Below are 21898 nucleotides of genomic sequence, written 5' to 3'. Positions count from 1 at the left end.
CAGCAAGCCAGTGCCGAGGCCTTTGCTCTGTCCTTAGAACTGATTCATGCTGGAGGAGGGAAGGACATTGGCAGTGTATGCAATCACTTTAGCATCACTGAAAATGATCTCTCTTTAATCCCCTTGAGAGTTAGTGCAGCAGAGATTTGTTAACTCTAAATAGGTATTTGCTGTTATGAAATAGGAATTTATGGAAAGGAGTCTCCAGGTTGGGTGAATGCAGGAAAAGCAAGACTAACTGCTTGATACCATGTACAGCTGGGTTTGAGGAGGATCTGCTCAGATGCCATGCTGGTTTAGGGCCTGTTTTCTGCTAGCTGTGCCAGACCTGTTCTTTTTTTATTTATTTGATTCTACTGGTTAGTGGCAATTTTGTAAACATGGAAGTATTTTGGAATTAACCCATCAAAATGTTGTCAAAACATTTTTCTTAAATAACCTTTCTGGTGGACTTTCAGCAAGGAGCAAGCAGAGGTCCTCAGGACAGCGGGAGGATTCTTATCTTAAAGGAACCTGGAGGGCAGCAGGAGCAGCCTTGTTTCAGGTGCCTCGGGGTGCCCTGGCTGGAACACATGATGGGTTTGAGACACGGCTCCGCGTGCCCCCGTGTGCGGAGTTCACGGGGGAGAAGGTCCTGCCGGCTCCCTCCGAGCAGCCGAGCTGACACTGCAGTGCAGTAACGTGCCGAGTGGCTGCCAAAGCCTCGGAGAAGGTTTCCTGGGGGCTGGAGCAACCCACGGGGCTGTGCTAATAGCCCAGCACGTCGGCTGCCCGTCTCTCCTCTGACAGATGAGAACAGAATCTCTCTGTTCTGTTAAGCTGCTTTCCATGATCATCGGGGAGAGTTTGTAACCAAGGTGACAAAATCAGATTGTTTCTCTTGTTTTGGCCTTTCTCTGAAGTTTCAGTCATCTGTTTAAACTGGAAAATAGGTGCTTGTCTTTGACACATTAATGCCCTGGGTAAAGCAGGTTCTTGAGCAACCAGGGGTGCCCAGACTGCCACGAGCCCTTGCAAAGGGAGGCTGGCGGCCGCTGCGTCGGCGTCTGTGACAACGTGCAGGTGGATGCGGTGCTGCGGAGCAGAGCTCGGCCTGGCGCTGGAGCTGATGCTCAAGCTGCCTCGGCTGGAACCTTTTGAACTGCCCTTTTGTCCGACCTTGCCATCCTGCAAGCAGAGGAGACCGGGGAGCACAGGCAGCCTCCGCTGCGCTGGGGCGTCTGCTCGGTGCTGTTGCACCCAGGGCTTGAGATGGGAATGTGTTTTGGAAGCGGGATCCTAGGCTGAGCAATCTTCCTTAAAGGGCGAAACCCCAAACTTTCTGAAGGTGGAAAACCCCATCGTCTTCCCACGGCTCAGCCTTGCAACTGGAGCTGCCAAGGACAGCGGCTGTTAAAGGCTGCGGTGACTTGTAGTCACAGAATAACTGGAGCTGGAAGTGACCGTTGGAGGTGTCTGGTCCAGTCCCTTGCTAGGCAGGGCCAGCTTCAAGGGCAGATTGGATGATTCAGGGCCACTTTCACATGAGTTTTGACCCTCCCCAAGGGTAGAGATTTTGCCCCTAGCTCTTGCACGGCCCAGTGCTTGCAGTTTAGTAGATGCCCAGGGCGCTAAAGCTGCTCTCCTGCACCAGTGCCAGGAGCTGCAGCCTCCAGGTAAGAGCGCGGAGGCCGTGGCCCTTCCGAGCCTCCTCGGCCTGCTGCCTCCGCCACTCCGGAGCACGTGTGCGCCGGGCCGGGAGCGAGCGCCGCGGGCAGCCGGTTTGACCAAGCGCCGAAGGGCAGCATCCTGCCTTGGACGCTGGCGAGAAAATGACCCAACGAGGACAACTCGCTCTTGGAGAAGATGCTCTGAGAAGACTCACACGGTGCTGTCAGCCCTGAATGAGATTGCAGCATCCACAGACAGATGCACAGAAGCGAGAAGGAAGGGAGCTGGGGTTCTCCTTTGGCTGCTTTGGAGAGCACAAGGGCTGCCGCCTCCTTCTCCAGGGCCCTGGACAGAAGCCATGCAAGTGCTTGGCCCCGGCCCGCGTGTGTCTGCTCGCTGCTGCCAGAACGGCATCGAAAGAGCAGAGCAGATCTCCAGGTGTGACTCATTCTGTTTTTCTCTACAGCACGAGGCTTCGCAGCCTGGAATTATTTATAGCCTCCTGCAACACGGAGCTGAGGCATCCAGGCACGAAGGACTTACTGGCTCTTTCTGGTTCTTAATGATGCCCCAGCAGTTTTGCCTGGCTCTTGGGTGTCTGCAGCTTAGAGCCTGTCTGCCGTGCTCTGATTGCAGCGGTTGGGCAGCTTCCTCGGCGCGGCGGCTCCGTGGGAGCAGGGGAGCTCGGGCATGACCCGGTGCCGGCCAAGCGGCGCGTGCCGGGCTGCCCTTCCCGCCGGGAAGGTCTCCTGCTCCGGGAGCCCCCTCATCCGCCCTGCGGGTCCCTCCGTGGGCGCTGGGCAGGGTGGCTCCCCGCGGTGCCTCGGCTGGCGCGCCGGGGCAGGCCGCTCGCGGGGCGTCGCGACGAGGGGCGCCTCTTGTCTGGAAGCTGCGCGTTCCCTGCCCATTGCCCATCTCCCAAGTTCTCTTTGGGTTGTTGGCTGCTCAGATGAAGCGTGTCTGAGATGGACTGGGCCAGCTGAATAGCCCCTTTCAAGGGGACCCTGGGCCTACTTCATCATGAGGCATGAGTTAACTTTCCTCCAAAGTACTTGTGTCCTGGCATGCCCACAGTTTATGTTTATGTGCATGAAACTAGTGCTTTTATTCAGACTAGCCAAACTTGTAGTGGACTTCAACAAGCTCAGTTTGTCATCTTCCATTTTGCAAAGCTGCAAGGCAGAAAGACCTGCTGCTTTGGCTCAGCTGACATCTGGGTACCTTGACCTTTTCTATCTGTTTAGGCAGGGCCTAGAGCAAGGGATTGGCTTCCTCGTGGGCGTTTGGCGCGGCCTGGGGGTCTCCTGCAACGCTGCTCTCCTGTGTTGCAGCTGCGGTGGAAGCCTGTGTCCTGCACGGGCTGAAGCGGAGGGCGGCCGGATTCCTGCGCAGCAACAAGATAGCGGCTCTGTTCATGAAGGTGGGCAAGAGCTTTCCCCTGGCAGAGGAGCTTTGCAAGAAGGTGCAAGACCTGGAGCAGCTTATTGAGAATGCGTAAGGCACCTGCACTCCTGCCTGCTCGCAGGTCGCTTGCGTCCTCGTGTGGGATGGCCGCAGGTTCAACCGAGGCTCTGCAGGGTGGACGGGCTGCTCCTTTAGCTGTGGGTGTCCTGAGTGCACGCACAGTGTCCCAGCTATTCCCTGTGCCTCTTGTCCCCTCCCTGCTAAGCATGCTTGTGCCTGAGCTGTCACAGTTTATGGATCAATAAGTCGACTGGAGGCAAATTCCTCAGTGTATAGGGCTTTAACCTGCAGTTATCCAGCTGCTGCTTGAGAGTGACTTACTCATCCTTGGACGGGTACCAGGGAGAGGCATGAAGCACTACCTGGGGGCAGGAATGTTTAAGCTGTCCTAAGATAAGCTGCTTTGCTTACAGACTTCTATCTTCAGGCACCAGGGAAAAGGTCTGCAGGTCTGAGTACGGCATTGAGCCGGAGAGTTCACCAGGACGTTTTTATTATTGGAAATGGTTTTAGTGAAGTCCCTTTTCAAATGTAGATTTGGGCCTTCGGGAGCAGGGAATGGAGTGGCTGAAGGGAGCAGGCCCCAGGACCCGTCCCCGTCCCCGCGTGTTTCCCTGGGCAGTGGCAGCCGACACCGCCGAGATCCTGAGCTGGAGCCCACGCGGGGCCTTGGGTGAGTCCTGCAGGCCTCAGTGCTGATCTTGTCTTCTGCCTTGTGCCTCTAAAGACGAAACCAAGTCCAAGGCGTCCCGGAGAGCGTGCGCAAAGTGCCGAAGCTGCCTAACCTGTCTCCTCAGGCCATCAAGCACCTCTGGATCCGCACAGCCCTCTTCGAAAAGGTCTTGGATAAAATCGTGCATTACTTAGTTGAGAACAGCAGGTGAGTGCTGGCATGGGCCACCCCTTTGCTGCTCCTGGGAGCATCCCCAGAGTCTGCATCTCGCCGGGGTGCTGGAGGGGCTGCTGGCTGAGCTGCAGCCAGGGGGGCCGTGGGGGACCCGGGATGGAACAGCCCTGCTGTGTCCTGCTGTGCTCAGGACAGGCCTCCAGCTGATCCCTTGCTGCAGGAGCAGCGCTGGAGGGAAAAGACCGCTCCTAAAATAGACAGGCTTGTTCTGCTGGTGGCCGAGCGCTCCGCATTTGTGCTCTCCTTGTCCTTCCCTAGCTTTTACAGAGGGCATGTCTGGGTCTGGCTCTGGAAGGTTTTGTCTCCAGCCCTCAGGAGGTTTGTTCCCCCGCAACTGCACAGCTGGCAGGAGCAGCCTGTAATAGACTTGTGGTCTCTTCAGCAAGGGGGGACAAAGAAAAGGGCATTTTTGTGATTTCAAAGCGCTGTCTGAATCTCTTCGCACTCCCAGGGGGCTGAAATGCTGCAGTCTTCTCTTTCTTTTATTTCTTCTAGTAAGTACTATGAGAAAGAAGCTCTCCTGATGGATCCTGTGGATGGGCCAATTCTTGCGTCTTTACTGGGTAACACTTTCCTCTTATCCAACTGTCATAGCTGACTTTCCAAACCTGTGTTCCCAATTCCATGATGTTTAGCGAGGACTCTAGAGGCCATAGTACTGGACCAGCTCCTGGAGCTGCATGGGGCTTGTAGCAAGAGCACAGCCGGCTGCTGATGGGAGGATCCAGGCTTCGGGAATGCTCACAGGCAGAACCCAGCCCTGAGGCCTGGAGCTGCAGAGCAGTGAAGTGCTGTAACGCAGGGCTCTGCGTGCGTACGGCTGGTGGTGTAACGGGCTGGCTGCTCTGCCGGGGTGGCTGCGTGTTGCTGTGCCTTGGCTGCTCTCACATAGCACAGCAATGTGTCCTGGGCCTGGAGCTGGCTGCTTGCCACCCCACCGCCCTGCTCCGGGCGCTGGGCTCTGCAGGTCCTGGAGCAGAGTGTTGTACTGGTGGCTTCCTAAAACTGACCCGGTCTGCGACTTCCTTCCCTGCGCAGTGGGGCCCTGCGCGCTGGAGTACACCAAGATGAAGACGGCCGATCACTTCTGGACAGACCCGTCGGCCGACGAGCTGGTGCAGAGGCACCGCATCCACAGCTCGCACTGCCGCCAGGACTCCCCCACCAAGCGCCCTGCGCTCTGTGTGAGTGCGGGCAGGGCGCTGGCGTGGGCAGCCTCCCGCGGGGCCGGGGCTGGAGGCTCCGTCTCTGCAAAGAGCTCTGAAGCCCTCTGAGGAGAGCGGGTAGAAATGTGCAGTTACTTGAAGCCTCCAAGGTGGCACAGCTGAAAACGTGGGCTGCGGGGAGCACAGGCTTGCTGGAGCAGTAGGGCATCCTGGTGTTTGCCCTTTGGGAACACCATATGTGACTTAAAGGTAAAGGCAGTTGTAGCTTACTCTGCTTACTGCAGACAAGTGCAGTCCTGGGGCTTTTGAAAGTACAAACCTGAGCTTGGCTAGAGCCAAGAATCCTCTTGGAGGGCACAAAGGAGAGTGCATTTCTTCAGTGTGTAACTGAGGGAAGGAAGAAGCTTTCAGGATGGGCTTTTTTAAAATGGTAGATGTGTGTTCTCAACTCACATTCATAGCCGATCTCTTCCAGATTCAGAAAAGGCACTCGAGTGGCAGTATGGATGACCGGCCATCGCTGTCTGCCAGGGACTACGTGGAGTCGCTGCACCAGAACTCCCGAGCCACACTCCTCTATGGCAAAAACAACGTCCTGGTGCAGCCAGTAAGTGCCCGATGGGATGTCTGGGCTTTAAATTCCTGCTCTGCTCCCCTACAGGTAATTCTGTCCCAGGGTGCTCTCTGATGGAGATGGGGACAAGCTCATTTTCAGTCTGTGAGGGCAGCAGCTGGAATGCATTTATTGAGGTCCTGGCAATACAGATCTTCCTGGTGGAATGGAAGATCTCTGCTGCTGTCTGAACACAGACAGACTTCCGCATCTGCTTGCTGTAATCAAATAAAGCAGAACTGCTTACACTGATGGTTTGCCTCAGCTAGGCAGCTGCTCTCAGCCTCTTGCCAAGCCAGCAAGATCTCCTGGTAGCTCTGCTGGGAGGTTTTGCAGAGCTGCTGCAGGCTGCTCGCTAGCAATGAGGAGATGGGCTCCGGGCAGCAGCCGGGCCCCGTTGCCACCCAGGACTCTGCTCCAGGCCGTGGGTCAGTGTGGGGTGCCTCCCTGGGCCTGCACGCTCCTGCTCGCACTGGCTCACGCTTTCCCTGTGTTGCCTTTCTAAAGCGAGATGACATGGAAGCAATCCCGGGATATCTGTCGCTTCACCAGACTGCCGACATCATGGCCCTGAAGTGGACTCCCAACCAGCTGATGAACGGCTCCGTGGGGGATCTGGACTATGAGAGGAGGTGACTGGCTCTAAGCGCGTCCTGACGTGGGCAGCAGGGAGGCAGGTGACCCTGGGAGCTCAGAGCTTGGATCTGGCACTTGCTGCCCTCGGTGAGGTTTTTTCACCGACTTTGCAGAGCAGAACTGTCCTCCCGGAGTTTGTAACAGAGGGTGGGAGAGGGAAGGGGAAGGCCTGTGGTGATGGCAGAGATGAGCTGGGGAGGGTGGTTATTCTGGAAGCTGCAAAGCTGGTTGCTTTATTGCCCCCAGTGATTTCCTGGGGAGAACATGTACCACATGCTGCACTGTGTATTTGTTATCCCTGGTTAGTCTAGGGAACCAAAGAGCTTGTAGAAAGGGGAAGAGCATCTGCAGAGAGAGGAGACATGAACAGCTCCCAAGTAACTGTGCCTCTGTAACAGAGTGTGTGCCATTTCAGACTGCTGTTTATCAGTGCGCTCTGCAGCTGATCTTTCGCAGAGGTATTCAAAGTCCTTTGGATTTAATGGAGTCCCTGGATTTCTTTTTTTTTTTCTTCTGGTAGGGCTGAAATCTACTTAAGAGAAGTTTACTCGATAGTATGTGCTGCAGAGCCCCTGCATCTGGGATTGACATCTGTGCTGGTGGCACTTCTCTTGACAGCAGCAATCCTTCAACAACTACTGAATCATGCCAGGCCGATTTGCCTGAAAAACAAAACAAAACAAACAGAAAATCTCTTTCTCCTAGTAGATGCTCCAGGAAAGCTGGAGCATTTAGGACATAGCGTGTTTCTTTGGCCTGGGGAAAAGACTTTTCAGTAAAACTTGTTTTCGGGTTGTTGATTCTCAATTGTAGTTCTGCATTTTGTTTTTCTGTCTTCTTTTCATCTTGTCTTTGCTTTTGGCTCCTGGGGGCTGTTCCATATAACTGGTACCCTCACCCTCAATTTGCTATTTCCATCTCTATGCTACTCTCTGAGTTCTTGGCTTGGGCATCAGCCTAAGCTCTAAAACTTCCCAGTGTCAAGATGTGACCAAAGAAGAGAGGAGCCAGATGACAAAGTGAGTATGTATCTCTTGGGAGTGACTCTTACACACTCCTCCTCATATTAAACTCTCCCTACGAGATGTTTTTTAAGGCCTATATTTTAAGCACTATTTTTGCAAAGTGCCAGATACTGATTTTTAGGATCTGGATTTTTCCCAATGAAATAGGATATTATTAAATGCTGACAGTCTCGCAGGGCAGTCCTCTTGCTGAGCTTCCTCCTGGTGTCCCCGTGCCCTCTGTCCCGCGATGCTCCTGGCACGTTCTGTGTTTGCCCAGGGCTGCCTGTGCTGGGGTAGCGCAATTCTGAAGCAGAAGCAAACAGAGACAAATCTATTCTGAGCTTTGGAAAAGGCACAAGTCGTTAGGGTTTATTGCCTCCGTTGGATAAAGGAGCTCATCGGAGCAGCGGCCAGGCTCAGGCTGCACCGCGTGTCCCCTCGGGGCTCCTGAGCTGCTCATCCTGGCTTCCTGGGGGCTCCCAGCACCGCGGGAGTCACTTCCAGGGTGCCTGGAGCAGAGTGCTCGGCTCCCTGCCCTCTGCGCCCCGTCTGCCGCCACCGAGTTCCTGTTGGGCAACGGGGACGCAAGGGCAGAGGAGCAGCCTGGGGCAGGCGGGACTAGACCGGCTCTGGTTGCGCTGGAGCAGAGAGGGGCTGTTTGGGGAGACATGTTGTCACTGACTGATGTGGAGCCACGTCCTTTCCCTGCCTTCCCAAGGCATTAGGAGAGCTGGGGACAGGATCTGGAGTGGATGTGAAGTAGAGCTCCTTGCATCCCTCCACTCAGGACTTTTTCTTCTCTTCCAGTGTGTACTGGGATTATGCCATGACTATTCGCCTGGAGGAAATCGTCTATTTGCACTGTCACCAGCAAGGTAAGGCCAGAGTGTGGAGGGCTGCTGGACTGGATGGTTCTGTGGGCTCCTTTTATCATCCTGACATTTGCATCATGTTTTGGGGATGTGCTCTTTTGGGAATGGTTTCATTCAGCTCCAGGGCAGATGTCTTTAGCATCAAGTTCAAAACACCAAAATCCTGGCGCTTTGAATGCCAGAAAGACAATTTTCCTCTGCATTTCTGGCTGCTCTTGTTTCCCTCACTTGTGCATATATCTTTTCTCTGCTGTTGCTAATAGTAGACAGTGGTGGGACCGTCGTCTTGGTGAGCCAGGATGGGATTCAGCGGCCTCCACTGAGGTTCCCCAAAGGGGGACACTTGCTGCAGTTCCTGTCCTGCCTGGAAAACGGCCTCCTACCCCATGGGCAGTTGGATCCACCCCTGTGGTCGCAGCGGGGAAAGGTAGGCACCTGGAACGGGGCTTGTTCCTGAGGACACGGTGTTGGGGACTCTCAGGGCAGATCTAAAGGGGAGGACCCTCTACCTAGTGTTACTGGTGCTGTATTTCAAATGGCAAACCCTCCAAAGTGGGAAGAAAGACAGACTTGAAATACGGCAGACTGGTTTAGCTCGTACCCTTGAGCCTCTGGGCTAATCCCAAGCCATTTTCTTGTGGCTGCTTGGCCTTAGAAGAGCAGGGTCTCCACACGGAGCGAGGGAGGAGGTGTGGGGGTGCTGCCTGTCCACAAGGCATGGGGGGTTTAGGTCCTTGTCCAATGGACCTCCTCATGAATTATGGATTACTATAATCTATGATACATGGATTATAGCAGCTGTGTGCATAACCAGGGTTATTTACTACAAGAAGGGCATGGGGCATCTTTGTGAAGGGCAGGTTTTATTCACCTAGGGGAAGGTGTTTCCCAAGCTGAGGAAGCGAAGTCCCCAGGGCTCCTCCGAGTCTGCGTCTGACAAGGAAGATGATGAAGCCACAGATTATGTTTTCAGAATCATCTATCCAGGGACACAGTCTGAGTTTGGTAAGTGTGATGGCAGTGAGCGTTTCGGGAGGGTTATCACTGCCGGTATGAAAAGCCCAAGACCCAACGTGGTCAGGCATATTGCGAACTGTGGACGTGGTTCCAGAGAAGAGTTTGTTTATAGCAGAACTGCCTTTTATTAAAAGAAACTTTTTTAAAAAACATGACATTTTGCTTGCTACTGAATCTTCTGTTTCTGCAGATGTAGAATAGAATACAAGTGCCGATATGGCGGGAAAAAAATCTTGTACTTAGCTCAGTGCCAGTGTTCATTTTGATCATGTTCTTGGGCCTTCTCCTTCAAGGAAGCAGGTGTCTGTGGATGGGGTCAGTTTTCATCATTCTGGCCTCCAGGTCTGATTCTTCTCTTGCTATCACCAGGCCAACTAGGGAAGCACTCTACTAAATCCAGCCGTGTTCCTTCGCTCCTCCTGCAGCAGAAAGAGGTGGTAGCAGCAACCTTCTCTGTGCACTGCCAAGCTTGAGCCATGTATCTTCCCTCCTTAGCTCACAGGGCAAGGCAGATGATCCTGCCTAACTCACAGACCAGAAATCTCTCTTAATATCTAGTTCTGAATGATCTAAATAATGTGTTTGACTGTACATCTCAGTCTGAACTTTTGGGATACCATGAACGCTTTTACAACGATCCCTCTGGAAGTCTGTAGATGTTTTTATAAGAGGAGAAACAGAGAGTGCAACATAAACCTGCTGGTGTGCTTTTAAAAGGCATGAAATTTGATCAAAAATCTGTTTCTACACTTTTGAGGCTATAAGGGGCTTCACATCTCCTCCAACTCCTCCATAACATCAGTAAAAATTATTCTTAGTCTCCCCCGCTGCCTTTAGCTGAGTAACAGAATTGAATCAGATAAAAATCTGACTGAAGCTAAAATAGCTGATAGAGAGGATCTTTTCTGTAGCTTCCCTTTGATCTCCTCCATGAAATTCCATGCTGGAGGCCAAATTTTCTGTTAAATGAATTGTTTCCATCTCCTCAGCTGATGTCAGAGGCCTGTGCGGTTCCTGTGGATGTTCCCAGGAGGGGGTAGAACTGCGTCAGCTCTTTACATACTATGTTTTTGTGCCATTCATTTGTGCCTTTGTCCTGTCTCTGTGTCTTCTTTAGTTACCAGTAATGGTAATTTTCCTACATTACTTGCTTCTGTGATCTCCGTCCCTGCCGGGAGAGGGAAGATCCCGAGGACTCCAGCTTCAAGCAAGACGGTGGTGATCCCCAAATGGTCTCTGAGCCTCCTCGCCACGTCCCGACCTCCCCTTGCCACTCTGGGGGCCGTTCGGCATCACTGTAATGCAGCCCTCGTTCATGTTTGGTACCACTGCTTCTCTGTGCTGTCATTTGGCAATTCCTGCAGCGAGGTGTCCCCTGTCACCGCTGACCATAACAGACCTATCGGCACCTGCTCAGGCAGAGGGAGAGGGAAGAGGCTTTAGTAAGAGTATGGCAGTCTCTTCTTGCCTGTATCAGCAGTTATTCAGTATCGCAAGCAGGGAGAGCTGGTGAGCCTCGCAAGGAGCAAGCCCTCTCCTAGATGAAAGCTTCAATTTCTACCATGTTTTGATTTCTAGTGAGGAACAAATAGGATTATTCTTCCCTGCTCTTTGTCTTCATCCCATAGTTCACCTTCTTCATGATGTCCCTGTCCTAGGGAGATGCAACACTAAAGGGCCGTTGCAGGACAGTCCCTGTCCTAGGGAGGCCCAATGCTCAGGTCAGCAGAGCTTCTGAGGTTAAGCAGGGATTTAGCAAATGACAACATAAAGAGCTGCTGCTTGCTCCTGCTGTCCCTCTCAACTGCTCCATCAATTCTTTCTTCCTGTCTTGTGACTGGGATGCTCCTCTCTTTCTCCAAGGCTCGTGTGGGACCCTGATGTTTGATAGATGGGGCCTTTTTTCTTCCAGTGATCCATTCTTCCTGGGACAAAGTTTCATCAGGTTATTGCTTCTCTTTGTGACGGAGCCTGTTGCAGCCCCTTGTCTTGGCTCTCTCTGGGCTGGGTTTTCTGCCTGGATTGGCACTCAGTGATTCAGGATGAGCTTGCTGAAGGCACTGGAAATAATTAGCAGATGGTGCTCTCTTGTTCTCTGTCATCGGGGTTCTTTGTGTCCCTCCTTTCTCCTGAGCTCGTCAGTGCTGGGGCTGTGATCACCTGGCGTGGGTCCTGCCTGGTCACTGAAGTCTCCTTGGGAAGACCATGTGTTTGCTAATGAAATCTCTTTGCTGTTGGCCTCCCGTGGGGCAGCTGCGGGGGCAGTGCCCGGGCCGCAGCTGATGCTGCCTCTCTCTGCGCTCCCGCAGTCCCCCAGGAGCTGATGGACGCGCAGGGGGGTGCCCTGCCTCCCATGTGGCAGCCGAGCACCCGCAAGTCGTCCTGCTCCTCCTGCTCGCAGAGCGGCTCCTCCGACGGCGGCCCGGCCAACGGCTGCAGCCACGAGAGGTATCGCGGAGCCGCGGCGGCCCCGGGCCGCGCTCGGAGCGGGGCATGGAGCAGCGCGAGGGCGGCCGCGGGAGGCCCGGCGGGATGGGCTGCGGGTTGGCCGTGGGCAGCCTGGGGCTGTGTCCAGGGTGAAGGGAGGGTGCCCTCCTGCCCCGGGCGCATCCTGAGCTGCGCGGAGGTGTGGGGCAGGTCACACTTTGGTACCTGCCAGCCCAGCGCCTTGGTGGGACCCCCTGGAGCCGGCCGGCCTGCTCTGCTGGGCGCTTGTGCTCCCCACATCTCATGTGTTCCTGTTGGCAGAGCCCCACTGAAGCTCCTGTGTGACAATATGAAGTACCAGATCCTCTCCAGAGCTTTCTATGGATGTGAGTACCTGTCTTCCCCGTGATGCCCCAGAGATGTGTGAGGGGCCGGGGCTGAGGACCTGGGCCCAAGGCGAGCAGTGGTGCTAGGGCAGCAGGGTGGTGGCTGAGGGCACTGGGGCACTAGGTTGCACTAGACGTGGTCTCGATTGGGAGCAGACGTTCTGGTTCCCATCCTCAGACTTTGACCTGAGGAGCAGTGATGCTGGTGGATTAAGACAGCAAAATATTGGCCTGTCCCAGCGGACTCCTTGCTTTGCTGGTTAGGTTGGATGCAGCTTCATAGGCTGCCCTTTGGGGACCAGATTCACGAGAGCCCTTTTCTGCCCTTCATCTTATCTCCTCTGCCCCCCACGTGCTCCAGATGAGCGTCTGCTTCTGCTTGCTGCAGGGCTGGCCTACTGCAGGCACCTGTCCACCGTGCGAACCCACCTCTCTGCGCTGGTTAACCACAACATCGTGTCCCCCGACGTGCCCTGCAGCGCCAGCTCGGGCCTCACCGTGGACATATGGCAGAGATACCTGCAGGACAGCACGGTAGGGACGGCAGGAGGACAGCCGGGACGCGCCCGTTTGGCGGGTGACGGAGCTGGGGCTGCCCTGGGATCTGTGAGCCGAGGGGCCCCGAGTGCCGCCGGGGCTGCGCAGTGATGCAGAGTTCTGCCCGCAGAGCTACGAGGACCGGGAGCTGCTGCGGCTGATCTACTACGGTGGGATCCAGCATGAGATCAGGAGGGCTGTCTGGCCCTTCCTTTTGGGCCACTATCAGTTTGGGATGACGGAGGCGGAGAGGAAGGAGGTGGGTATGGCTGCACTTGTGTGTCCTGAATGCTGCCTAGCTCTAAGCATCCATATATCAGAGCCCACACTGTGAACCCACAGGCCACTGTGTTCCCGTTGTCCTGGGGCCATAGACAGGAGATGGGAGAAAGATCCAGATGCTCAGGAGCTGGTAGGACCAAGGGCGAAGTCCCTCTGTGCAGTTGCCAGTTACTCATCTTCAGAGAGTGCCCTGTTCCCATCTGTGCATAGGAAGGAGGTGGATGATGGCTTTTCCAGCCTAGTTTTTCAAGGCTTCCCGGTTAGACTGTCTAGCAGAGAGCAGGTCAAACGGGGTTTTACGTCCCCTCTAGCCGTAGGTGACACAAGGATGCGCTCAGCTCGTCTCTGGGGGCTGTTTTGGGGGTGCAGGAAGCGCTGGTTTCCGGGCTGTTCCCGGGACAGCGGCTCAGAGGGGCTCCGTGTCCCGTCGCTGCAGGCCGACGCGCAGACCCGCACGTGCTACGAACACACCATGGCCGAGTGGCTGGGCTGCGAGGCCATCGTCCGGCAGCGCGAGAAGGAGTCGCACGCGGCCGCTCTGGCCAAGTGCTCCTCTGGAGCTAGTCTGGATTCCCACATCCAGAGGATGATGCACCGAGATTCGACCATCAGCAACGAGGTAAGGGAAAGGGAGCAGGGGCTTGGGAAGGGCCCCTGCCCCCGGGACGCATTTCAGCCTGTGCTGCAGGAGGGCTGGGGACGGTTCTGCAGCCTTGCTCGCCCTCCTGCCCTGCTCTCCACCTGCACCTGGGCGCCAGAGCTGGTTGCTGCGTGCGAGTTAACACGGGAGCTTTCTCCTCTGATGCCTTTCGTGTGCGCTGCCGGGGAGCTCGGAAGCTGCAGCGGCAGCAGCTGCAGGACTGCCCGGGTTCCGCACTGCGCCGGGAGCCCGGGTTGTGCCCCCGTGGGTGCCTGACATGCAGCGGGGTGACTTTGCTGTGCCCTGGCAGCACGACAGCACCTGCAGCTCTGCAGCAAGAAGCGTGACGCAGGACTGGGCCCTGCGGGTGGCAGGAGGAGGGTGGCTCTGGGACAGGCGTGTGCAGCTTGCCAGCATGGGACGGAGCCGGGACAGAGCGCTCGGCTTCCAGCCTGCCCCGTGGAGGCTTCATCTGGCCTCCTATGGGAGCTGCTGTGGGTATTTTTGGAGAGACGAGGGGTTGGTTCCAACCACGAGGGCTACTTGGGTGTATATGGAGCGAGAGGTGCAAGGAAGGCCAGCGGGAGGCCGGGTCTGCTGCAAGGGCTGGAGTGACGCAGCTCTCGCGGGCGCCGAGCGCGGGGGCTGCTCGGCCGGCCCTGCCGGGGCTCTGCATCGTTCTCACTCTGCAGCGCCTCCTCTCTTGTTCTCTTTTTGTATCCCTCTGCCCTGCTCCGGGGACATGTGCGGGCAGGGCAGCCAACGGAGTTAATGCAGGCACAGGTTCACTCTTTTCCCATTATAAAACCTGATATTTCCTGTTTTAAAACGCTCCCATGGAAATGGAGGAAAATTTTCGCCCTTCCTCTCTCCATCAGAGCCCTTCCCAGCAAACACCCACAGTATTAGGGTGGGGACGGCTCCTGCTCCGTGCCCCAAGTGCAGCGTTTCCTTAAAACTCTCGTATCCGCGGGACGTGACTGCGGGCTCCGTGTGGCTGGATGTGCGTGGGAGCAGCTGCGGGCTGCCCTGCACGGCCCGGGGCAGGACCGGCCCTGCGGGAGGGCTCCTCGCCCCGAGGAAACCCCCAGGACGGGGCCTGGAACCGGTTGGGGCAGAGCCCAGGGCGCGTTTCTGCCTTTCAGCTGGAAGCGGAAAATGGTGCCATTGACTCTGACAGACTGAGACTGGCTTCAAACATCAATATTTGTCTTTTAAGAATAGGGAAAAAGCATTAGTATGCTTAAAGGGATTGTTTTATAGCCGGTGACTTCATCGTTTATGTAAACCAAGATCGTGTGAGTCGCGTTGCTGCCAAATTAGGATAGGGATTAGTAGAAACTTGCAGTCCGGGGAGACAGCTTGACCTCTCAGAAGGCCAGAAGAAAGCAGCTCATTTCAGACCAAACCCACAGTGTTTGAACAACTGAATTGGCCTGAGACTTTGTTTTTTATCATCTTCTGCAGCAGTAAATGTCATGGCCCTCTGAGGCAGGGTGCAGGGCTGGGTGGCGGATCCACGCAGCAGATGTGAAGTAGACGTGTTCTGTGCGAGCGCTTTGGTTGTGTTTTCCGTTCGTTCTCCCTGTGTGCTGTCGGTGCCTCTTGCCTTTTTGCTGCCCTTTCCGCTCTCTCTTGCAGTCCTCGCAAAGCTGCAGCTCCGGGCGGCAGAACCACGCGCGGCTGCAGAGCGACTCCAGCTCCAGCACGCAGGTAACGGGCAGCGCCTGCCACCTCCGCCTGCTCCCCAGCTCGGGCTGCTCCCCAGCAGCTCCTCTATAACCAGGATGGTTTCTGGCAAACCTAAGCCGTGTTTGTGGGAGCCCCGGGCTCAGGGCTGTGCACTGCTCGGCCAGGTTTAACATTCACCAACCTGCTCTGCCCTGGCGCCGGGGGAGACCTGCCCCGTGTGGCCTGCACCCTTCAGAGCTCCTGGCTGCTCCATGCGTTAACAACCACGTGTCTAAGCAGTGGCTTTAAATGCCATTCTGCCCACTCTATTAAGCTGAGTAAAGTATAGTATTTTGGAGTTGCTGTGCTGTTGTTGGAGCATTGACGTGCCCAACACTGTTCCTCAGGGACTTGCCAGTTGCTGGGTGCCAGTCAGCATCCCATCGCGGGGCTGGAGGGCTAACCAGGAGCAAGAGTGATCTGCTGCTTACCTTCCTGTCTGCATATCTGTTTGTGACCCTCCTACAGGGCTCTCTGGAGCAGAGCTTGTCCCTGCTGCCGTGGGGAGCGTGGGCGTTGGGTCCCCAAGGGTGCTGAGCGCGGAGGACTTGCCTGCTCTCATGAGGCTCTGCTTATGCTGTGCAGGTGTTCGAATCAGTGGATGAAGTGGAGCAGACTGATGCAGATGCTCAACTGGAAGATGGCAAACAAGGCAAGATCCCCAATGGGACGGTTCCCAACGGCACATATTCCCCTGACTCTGGCCATCCATCTTCCCAGAACTTCTCCATCACCTCGGGGTTCTCAGAGCGCAGCTTCAGCAACGAGGACAGCGCCCTGGAAACCACCAAATCCTCGGCCAGTTCCCAGGGCAAGGGCGGCGGGTCCGAGGCGCCAGCCCCGCAGAGCTCAGACTCTGCTCTGCAGGGCCAGGACAGCCTGGAGGGCGAGTTTCCCCCCGCCGGAGCCATGGACTTCGTTCGAGCGGGCGAGAGCTCGGTGGCCGCGCTGCAGGACCGCGACGCGGTGGCCCTCGCTGTGGTAGAGAGCTGGGCAGACAGCGAAGCGGAAAAGCAGAGCTTGGTGGAGAGCGAAGATAACCTCTCTGAGGAGCCAGAGATGGAGAGTTTGTATCCGCAGCTGGATTCCCTGGCGGTTGCTGATCTGGCCAACAACGAAGCATCTCCTGTCTCCTCGTCGGGTGTTACCTACTCTGTAAGTGTTTGCTTGGGATGGGTGCTGAGCAGGCTTCATTACAGGCATCTTGTTTCCCTGCCTCTGCTCCATGCCGGTCGAGCTGCATGTGCACAGCGGCTCCTCACCTTCACCCAAGCTCTGCCCTGTCGCTCTTTTGCCCCTGCAAGATTCCTGTTGTGCTTTTTTTAACTTGAAAATCAATCCACTTTGCTTTTGTTCTGGGCAGCCGGAGCTGCTGGACATGTACACTGTGAACCTGCACCGCATTGAGAAGGACGTGCAGCGCTGCGACCGCAACTACTGGTACTTCACCCCTGCCAACCTGGAGAAACTCCGCAACATCATGTGCAGGTGGGAGCTGCGTGGGGCCGGGGGAGGCTGGAGGGGATCCCTGCAGATGGGTCTGTCTGGGAACAGGCTCCTGATGGTTCTTGGCTTCCCAGAAGTCACCTCTTAATGTTCCCCGCAATCCTAACGCACCTCTTGACTTGGCCCTGGTGCCTGAGCCTCTGCTTCAGTTACTGGGTTTTGCCTCCTCCTTCCCCAACACCCCTTCATGGTCTCCCTTACTGGTGGCCACGCAGAGCAGCAGGGACCTCGCAGTCACCAGGGCCTCGTGCTGGGAAGGCTCCTCCCGTGCGGCCGCCGTGCGCGGGCGGCTGGGCCGGCGCGGGGGCTCCGGCGGCTCCGTGATGCTGCCTCCGCCCCGGGCGCGCAGCCCCGCTGCTTTAGGAACACGTTATAATGAGCATTGCCCTGCAGAGCTCTAGTGCTAATGACAAGAGTCTGAAACAGCCTCGTGGTTCGTGCCTAAGAATGAACCCGGGAGACAGGAATACCTGGGTAGGTTTATGATGATTTTTTATTATTGTTCCTCTGACTAAGAGGTTTCTGTATGACATTTACAGACACAGCCACCTCCAGCTCAGACATTGCAGCTGCTTCAGAGACAGCGAAAGCTGAATCTTGGTTACTCATATTGCAAATATGAGGAGAAGCAGATATTTTATTAGAGTTGTCACTGTATCTGACAGCCAGAGTTGGAGATCTCTGCTGAGATGAGACTTACAATACAGCAAATTTTGGAAGACTAGTGGGCAGGATGGAAAAGATTGGTCCCTGTGCCAGCGGCGGATCCGAGTCCTTTCGGAACGCGTTTTGACTTGCTACCAAATATGGGAAGACATCCCGGCGAGGCTGCTGGTCCCGAGGGCAGGGGAGCAGCTGCAGGCAGCGCCGCAGGGCGGCCCCTTCCCCGCGAGGGTGAATCGGGGCAGGATGCGGAGGGGAGCCGGACGGGCAAACTCGGTCCCTGTCCCTTGTCAAACCACCCCTCCGCCGTGCTCCGATCCCGCTGTTCCCTGCCCCGGTCCCCCGGGAACGGCCGTTGGTGGTGTTGGTGCAGGGCGCTGCTGCAGCACGTGCAGAGGAAGACGGGGACGTGGCAGCGGGTGCCGAGGGAGGCCGGGGCGGCGCGGGAGGGCTCACGGCCCCTTCCCCGCTCTCTCTCGCAGCTACATCTGGCAGCACATTGAGATCGGCTACGTGCAGGGCATGTGTGACCTGCTCGCCCCTCTCCTGGTCATCCTGGATGACGGTGAGTGGGCGGCTCTGCCCGTTCCCTCGTGCCCGGCTGGGTCTGCGTGGGGACGGTTTGCTGGGTCCGTTTGTCCTGCGGTTGGCGGGCTCAGAGGTGGGACCAGCCCGGGATCCTGCTTGTCCTTCCTGCTGGCAGAGCCCAGGCAGGGCAGGGGGTGTCCTGCCGTGGTGGCACTGCCACCCCCGCTCCGCAGGTCCCCTTGGGCTCTGTGCCAGGGCCAGGCCCCACTGTGTGACAGCAGAGGTGCCTTCCTCCCTGCGTGCGCAACGTGGAGGGGAATTCCTGGTGCTCCTGGATGGCCAGATGCAGTGATGCTGGAATATAGACCCAGCAGTGGCTGTCCCAGCACAGCAGTGACTCTCTTTTTCCATCTCCAGAGGCTCTGGCTTTCAGCTGTTTCACTGAACTTATGAAAAGGATGAACCAGAATTTCCCCCATGGGGGAGCCATGGACACCCACTTTGCTAACATGAGATCTCTGATCCAGGTAGGTGGGTCCTGGCACGGGGGCAGCCTCTGGGGCCAGCGAGAGAAACCTGTTCTTGGGCAAGGAAACCTCCAGGGGAGACCGAGAGGGGGGTTTTCTGTGGTGGGAAGCAGGAGGAGAGCAGGGGGGCCGGGAGTGACGTGGACAGGGTTGCAAAGCAGGGAGACACTGGCTGGGAGGTGGCGGGCATGGAAGGAGAGGAGTGGAACGAAGGGAAGGAGGTAGCAGAATGGCTGGTGCATCTGATGGGAACTGATTTTCCTTTCCTTTTCTTGGTAGATTCTAGACTCTGAGCTCTTTGAGCTGATGCACCAGAATGGTGATTACACTCATTTCTACTTCTGCTACCGATGGTTTCTCCTGGACTTCAAGAGAGGTGTGTGCGAGGAGGGGGACAGTTGAGACCAGCAAATGGGAAGGGAAGGCCTAGGTCTGGTGTGCTTCCCTCTTTCTAAATGCATTTTGACTCTGCAATTTCAGCTGTTTGGTCGTCTTTTGCTGTGTGATCCTGTTCTGCTTTGCTCTGGTAGATTTGTGGCTGACTCTTCTGTCTAGATAGAGCCTGTTTCCCCGGAGTGGGTGCTCAGCCTCTGCCACGTTTGTGCCCTGCAGCCTGTCACCTGCTGCAGGCCAGAATATTTGTCTCTACAGATGTCTCTGCTTGCTCTTTCCAATGGAACTGGCTCTTGGGGAAGAAACTGCCTCGCTTGTCATCCCAGGGTTGCTGTGGCCTCTGGGAATGGGGATGATTGCAAACGTTGCCTGGCTTAGTAACTTTTGGGGCTTTTTCCTTTGTTCACAGAACTGGTGTATGATGATGTCTTTGCTGTCTGGGAGACCATCTGGGCAGCTGCACACGTTTCCTCTGCACACTATGTGCTCTTCATAGCCCTGGCTCTGGTGGAAATGTACCGCGACATCATCTTGGAGAACAACATGGATTTTACAGACATCATCAAGTTTTTCAATGGTACAGCTTGTGTTCTGTTGGCGTGACTTTGTGGCAGCTCCTCAGATGTAACCAGCAAATGTCTGTGATGAGGCTACCTGTCTGACTATGCTGATAAATGTTTAAAATTAGCAGAGCAGCGTGTGGTTGTGAGGCGCTGGCGTTCGGAACACGCTGCGAAGGGCAGGGCTTTGAGGGGTCCTGTGCTGCTTGGGGAAGGAGTCTGCTGCTGAGTCGCTTAAACATCCCCTGTGCTTAACGTGAGCACTGGGCACAGGTCTCGATTCCTGCTGGCAGGGATCGTTCAGCGATGAGTTGGTTAAGAAGGGCCGTCCGAGTCAGATGTCTCCGCATGGTGCCCGGGGACTCAGACACAACTTGGCAGCTGTAGCTGCTGTCTGGAAGTCCTCGGTGCAGCAGACAGGCGCGGGGTCCTCCCCGGAGGCGCCGGGGCTCTGGCTCGAGGCTGCTCACGGCTCCGTGTGTCTCTCTTGCAGAGATGGCGGAGCGGCACAACACCAAGCAGATCCTGAAGCTGGCTCGGGATCTCGTGTACAAAGTCCAGACTCTGATTGAGAACAAATGAAGGACCTGGGCAAGACGAGGCATCCAGACGAAGAGCCGGGACTCCCCTCCGATGCTTCCTGCCCCTCTTGTGCTTCTTGAAGTGCCACCCCTGTGGAAAGGAGGTAGCTGGACACTTGCTGCTCTCTGAAGTGGAAGTACCCTTAGCTCTCACAGTGCTGTGTTCAGTGTTAGGTCAGGGGCCCCGGCCCCATTCTCAGCGCTCTGCAGTGACTTAACCAAAGATCTGTACAATTGCATTTTCTTGTTAAAAGACTTGCTTTGGAAGCAGAACCCAGGCAGCCACTTCCTTGCCTTGCTGCAATAGAAGTGCAGCCTGTTTGGTTACCACTACAACAGCATCCCGGGTGGGAGCCTGGGCCCTGGCAGAGCGGGGCTGCCAGCCCTCCCTGGGCCCGCTTGGGCTCCACAGCCTTTGCTGCAAGGAAATAAAGCTGCTTCTTGGGCAGCAGGAGCCCAGCCAGCCCTGCAAGCCCAGGCAAGACAGGGATGCTCTCAATACTCTCTTTCTTACAAGCAGCGTGAGATTCTGCCAGTAACAGACTTCGAACACAGAAGTTTCTCCTCCTCTTTGATCTTGCCCCTTGGTGCATAGCATCACCCTGGGGTTTTTACGTTTTTTGTTACTGTAGTATTTGAGCACACAGAGTTTCCACTCTGGATGGATTTTCAAAAGAGCTCCGAGTTCCTCATTGGATTTCTCTTTCAAAATCCACTCTGTAGTGGGCTCCAGGCGCTAACCTCACGTGGGAGCTCCGGCCCCGAGGTTTCCATACCTGCCTTATCTCGCTGCCTGCGGCAGGACCCTGCTGTCCCGCCGCTCCCGCAGCCGCGTGGGACGGGCTCCTCGGAAGGCCTCGGCTCCTGCCTGCGGGGCTCCTGTGGCCTTCCCTGGGAAGGTGCCGTCCCTTCCTCGCTGGAAGCCCCGGGGCCACCACAGAGCCCTCCGGGCGGGCCCGGCCGGTCGCTCTCCCCTCGGAGCGAGTCCCCGGCGGGAAGGGCCCCTCTGGCGCCGCCGGAGCGGAGCCTTGCGGCACTCGGGATGGAGGCTGTGGATCCGCTTTCAACTCAGGTACAAACACTAAAGGAAAAAGCAGAGCTGGGGGTTGTTCCAGGTCCGCATCGGGCAGGGAGGGCTCCTCGTGGCCCGGGAGCTGCCGTGGCCGCGTGCGGCGGGCAGGCGCTTTGTGGGAGCGCTCCCTAAGGGAACTCGCTCTGGAATTTTGCTGCAAAAACCTGTGTTCCCTGGCCTCGAAGCGCGTGTGCTGCCCTCCTCCTCTGCAAGGCAAAGCCCTGCTGCTCTCGTGCTGGCCGAGTGCCGCTCGCCAGAAGGGGAAAGGGCCCTTCCCGCTTCCATGGAACATCCCTCTGTGCCCACTGTATTTTGTACTTGGTTGTGGCACGTGTCAGGTGTTGCTTGTAGCAGAAGATCCAAAGCTCCAGAGGAGAGAGCTGCTGCTTCAGAAGAGCCCTGTGGCGCATGGAGAGGCAGCCTGCAGCAGCCCAGCAGGTCGGTGTGTCTGCAGTGCTGGGATACGGGGGTTTTAGCTACGTGAAAGGACTGCAGCAGGGGGGAGAGCGACGGGGAGCCTTTAATTCCTCCAATTCCCAATGAGTGAATGTGTTCCAGCAACGTTAGGAAACTTGGAGGCAGTTTTATGCATTCAGTCTCCAAAAAGTGCTTGGTCTGCAGCGTGCAGTAGCACAGGGGTCAGAGGCACTTGAGCTTCAAATCTGCAGGTTTGCATATACATTTTTCCATCTTTCCATAAAGCAGAGTGAAGCTCGTGCCCTCCCGACCAGGC

At 56.2% G+C, this 21898-nt stretch overlaps 1 protein-coding gene across 3 annotated transcripts in view; it reads left to right on the top strand.

Annotated features, from left to right (window-relative positions):
* Positions 1-20201, top strand: part of SGSM1 (small G protein signaling modulator 1) — a 32185-nt gene extending 11984 nt beyond the window's left edge. The window contains exons 4-26 of one of the 3 annotated variants that reach the window (XM_088525056.1): positions 2982-3144; positions 3842-3994; positions 4517-4584; positions 5060-5205; positions 5663-5794; positions 6308-6432; positions 7393-7455; positions 8251-8318; positions 8579-8742; positions 9191-9320; positions 11642-11780; positions 12081-12145; positions 12534-12679; positions 12813-12941; positions 13401-13583; positions 15246-15317; positions 15921-16490; positions 16699-16823; positions 17987-18069; positions 18450-18559; positions 18839-18935; positions 19362-19529; positions 20006-20201. In XM_088525056.1, coding sequence (XP_088381182.1) covers positions 2982-3144; positions 3842-3994; positions 4517-4584; positions 5060-5205; positions 5663-5794; positions 6308-6432; positions 7393-7455; positions 8251-8318; positions 8579-8742; positions 9191-9320; positions 11642-11780; positions 12081-12145; positions 12534-12679; positions 12813-12941; positions 13401-13583; positions 15246-15317; positions 15921-16490; positions 16699-16823; positions 17987-18069; positions 18450-18559; positions 18839-18935; positions 19362-19529; positions 20006-20094 — 3188 coding nt within the window. In that variant the 3' untranslated portion in view covers positions 20095-20201. The remainder of the gene's footprint in view (positions 1-2981; positions 3145-3841; positions 3995-4516; positions 4585-5059; positions 5206-5662; positions 5795-6307; positions 6433-7392; positions 7456-8250; positions 8319-8578; positions 8743-9190; positions 9321-11641; positions 11781-12080; positions 12146-12533; positions 12680-12812; positions 12942-13400; positions 13584-15245; positions 15318-15920; positions 16491-16698; positions 16824-17986; positions 18070-18449; positions 18560-18838; positions 18936-19361; positions 19530-20005) is intronic. The other 2 variants (XM_088525055.1, XM_088525054.1) reach the window with 2 other exon arrangements.
* The last annotated feature ends 1697 nt before the right edge of the window (positions 20202-21898 follow it).

The sequence above is a fragment of the Tinamus guttatus genome, unplaced genomic scaffold, assembly GCF_059628265.1.
Source record: "Tinamus guttatus ecotype Peru unplaced genomic scaffold, ASM5962826v1 Tinamus_guttatus_pri_ptg000223l, whole genome shotgun sequence".
Lineage (NCBI taxonomy): Eukaryota > Metazoa > Chordata > Aves > Tinamiformes > Tinamidae > Tinamus > Tinamus guttatus.
Note: the sequence above shows the minus strand (reverse complement) of the source record. Positions and strands in the feature narration are given on the sequence as shown.